We start from the raw sequence: 3,044 nt of genomic DNA on the forward strand, positions 1-3,044 counted from the left end.
TTTAATCGCAGACAAGTGCCTATTTTTTATGGTAAAAGGTATTTGCAGTTCGTGGAAGTACATTTTATCATATTACGTAGTGCATACCTCTGACAAGGATTATAATCTTTTAGATAAAATTAAGGAAAATATAGATGTCGCAGAAAAGATTGGTCTTAATGTTAAAGCTATTTTATGCGATCAAGGTTCATCCAACCAGAAAGCATTTAAAGAGCTTAACATAAATCAGTCCAATTCTACATGGATTTACAATGGGCAAAAGATACATGTTATGTATGATTATTGCCACTTAATCAAATCTATTAGAAATAACTTTTTAAATAATACAGTACTTCATACACCTGATGGACCTGTAATGCATGCCGTTGTAGAGAAACTTTACAATATAGATTAAAAAAATGAGAATTTTAAAATATGCCCCAAGTTAACCAGATCCCATGTGCATCCGAGTTCCTTCGAAAGGACGAGTGTATCCAGAGCTACGCAACTATTGAGCAATTCGGTGGCAGCCGGGATCTAAATGTTGAGTGAAAATAATATGCTTGGAAATGAACGGCTTATTTTGAAGAGTGCGAAACCAACTCAACTCTTCATCAAAAGAATGAATGATTTATTCGATGAGCTCGATTCAAAGTATATTGGCCACAAAAATCCCTTGAAATGGCCTCTGAAAAGAGGTGATGTGGATAAAATTGCTCGCATTAAAGATCACATAGCTTACTTCGAACGACTTATCTCAATGCACACGCGGAAATTGCAATGCTTTGAGGGTGTTATTTTAACACTAAAATCTATGTTAAATTTATGCGAAGATATTTTTGAAAATAATAGTGACATTGATTTCGTCATTTTGGGAAAGTTAAATCAGGATGCGCTAGAGAATTTCTTCTATAAGTTACGCGCGAGTCAAGGTGTCAATTGCCACCCAACAGCTAACGAAGTACAGTACATTGTCGCAAGACTGATGTCAATGCAAATTTTACGACACCGGTTCAAGGACAAGGGCAGTAACTGCGAGGATGACGATGATGTGTTTCTCGATTGGGTCGAGAACAAACATCCTCTGAAAGTTACTGGTCAAATCCTTATGGACAATGATATTGATGAAGATCCAGATGACAAACGAGCAACAGAGGATGAAGATCAAGTAGTAGACTATCCCGACACAGAAATAGCCGTTTGTGAAAACACTGGAAAACGAATCGCGGAAGAAGATCCTTTTGAGGGCATTCCCGATGAAATAATTTTAGAAGAAACTCCGAAAAGACGGAGGAGATTGGATAGTTATATTGATGTATATCCAGAGGACAAACGAGCGACAGAGGATGAAGATCAGGTGGCAGACTATCCCTACAAAGAAACAGCCGTTTGTAGTAGCACAGGAGAAAAAGTCGTGGAAGAAAATCCCTTTGAAGACATTCCTGATGAAATCTTTTTAGAAGAAATTCCGGAGAGGCCTGGAGAGCTCCAGGTACAACGTTATTATACGGGCTATTCGATGCATAACCAGTTTAGGAATAAGATAAATTGCGAAAAATGCATAGAATTAATGTCCAAGAAAACCATTGATTTGGCGAATACATCTGAGGCCCTTATAATAGCGAAAAATTATAAAGCGCAAGATGACCTACGTTTAATGAACCCAGATGATGACTTTTTTGAGATAAGTCGTTTGCACATGAAATGGTACATGGAAATGTTTAGCATCAGCAATCACAAACCGGGTATAAAGAAAACAATTATGGACTATATTCGAAGTAAAAGCGATAGGTATTTTCCATTTTGGTTTAATAAAGCTGACGAATGCGCGGAACACCGCTTACAACTGTTGTATTTCATGGTAACAACTTTATTGTACAAAAATGCGAAATGGTCAGCACGTAGAGTGGAAGCTCAATTGAAAAGAACAAAATATTTAGCAAAGAAAAAAAAGCACAGTAGTTAAGCTGCAGCCACAGTAAAGGTTTTACGGGCATCTTTGGTCTTGGGTAACTTCCCACCTAATGAAAGAACAACCAAGGTAATGAATAAAAATTTTAAAATGTACAAAAGCATATAGTTCAACTTTCCTTTTTACTTTCTTTCTTTTCAGCTTTCATTTACATACATACATACGTATATAAAAGTATTTATTTCCATGTCCTAGGGCTTACGAAATTTGTAAAGATTTTACTAATTATGTATTTCTTCTTCTTTTTTCAGCTAACACGAGCCTAGACGAGTTGGTGTCAGGTGAAAATGATGTATTCTTCATTGATACATCGTGTGAGAGTTCGCTTTTAAGTGGTAGGCGAACTCGAAAATCGTGTTTACCTTAAAAAATCTCTTAAAAATCTCTTGACACACGAGCCTAGGTTTTCAAAATCGATTATATTAGTCGTTTTTGTAAACCAGGTGAAAAAATCAGAGAATATGCTCTTTTGCTTCTCTGAGAAATGATTCAATCTTAATTGATTATATCCTGAGAGAATTCGCCATTAAGAGTCTGGCAAATTCGTAAATCGTGTCTAGTTATATCAATTTTCATTAAACTGATTAAATATTTTTAATAAATTTTTCCTTTTTTCTTTTCAGATTTTTAATAATTCTTTTTGTTTCTCTTCAGCTTTTTTATTAATTATTCTTGTTTTCCTTTCAGGTTTTTAAAAAGTTATTATTACATATCTTTTCTAATTGTTCTGTATCTAATTTTCTCTTTTCGTTTTAGGTTTTTCAATAATTTGTTCCTTTTTTTCGTTTCAGGCTTGTTTAAATTATTTTTGATTTAAACATATGAAAATAAAATAAAAATATAAATGTATGAAAAACTAAAGTTTTGTTAATTATTTTATTAAGTGTTGATTTTTTTCTGTAATTTGAAATAATATTTCAAGTATACAGTTTTATAGCCCTTTTAATTCTACCTTAACAAAGTGCAAGTGTCAAGTTCATAAAAAATTCCGCCGATTTTGGCAATTTTTCCCCCTTTTCACTATTTTGCGTTTAAAATCTTTGATTACATTATTCTGACCTTATGAACTGACCATGCATAATTTCAAATACAT

At 33.7% G+C, this 3,044-nt stretch overlaps 1 protein-coding gene across 1 annotated transcript; it reads left to right on the forward strand.

Annotated features, from left to right (window-relative positions):
* The first annotated feature begins 490 nt into the window (after positions 1–490).
* Positions 491–2,509, forward strand: LOC137251924 (uncharacterized). The gene is made up of 2 exons (XM_067786949.1): positions 491–2,020; positions 2,093–2,509. Exon 1 carries the CDS (start codon positions 521–523, stop codon positions 1,943–1,945), a length of 1,425 nt encoding a protein of 474 aa, XP_067643050.1. The 5' UTR covers positions 491–520; the 3' UTR covers positions 1,946–2,020; positions 2,093–2,509.
* The last annotated feature ends 535 nt before the right edge of the window (positions 2,510–3,044 follow it).

The sequence above is a fragment of the Eurosta solidaginis genome, chromosome 5, assembly GCF_040869045.1.
Source record: "Eurosta solidaginis isolate ZX-2024a chromosome 5, ASM4086904v1, whole genome shotgun sequence".
Lineage (NCBI taxonomy): Eukaryota > Metazoa > Arthropoda > Insecta > Diptera > Tephritidae > Eurosta > Eurosta solidaginis.

Coding starts and splice junctions, on each gene's coding strand:
- LOC137251924 (XM_067786949.1), top strand. CDS start 521: ATGTTGAGTGAAAATAATATGCTTGGAAATGAACGGCTTATTTTGAAG.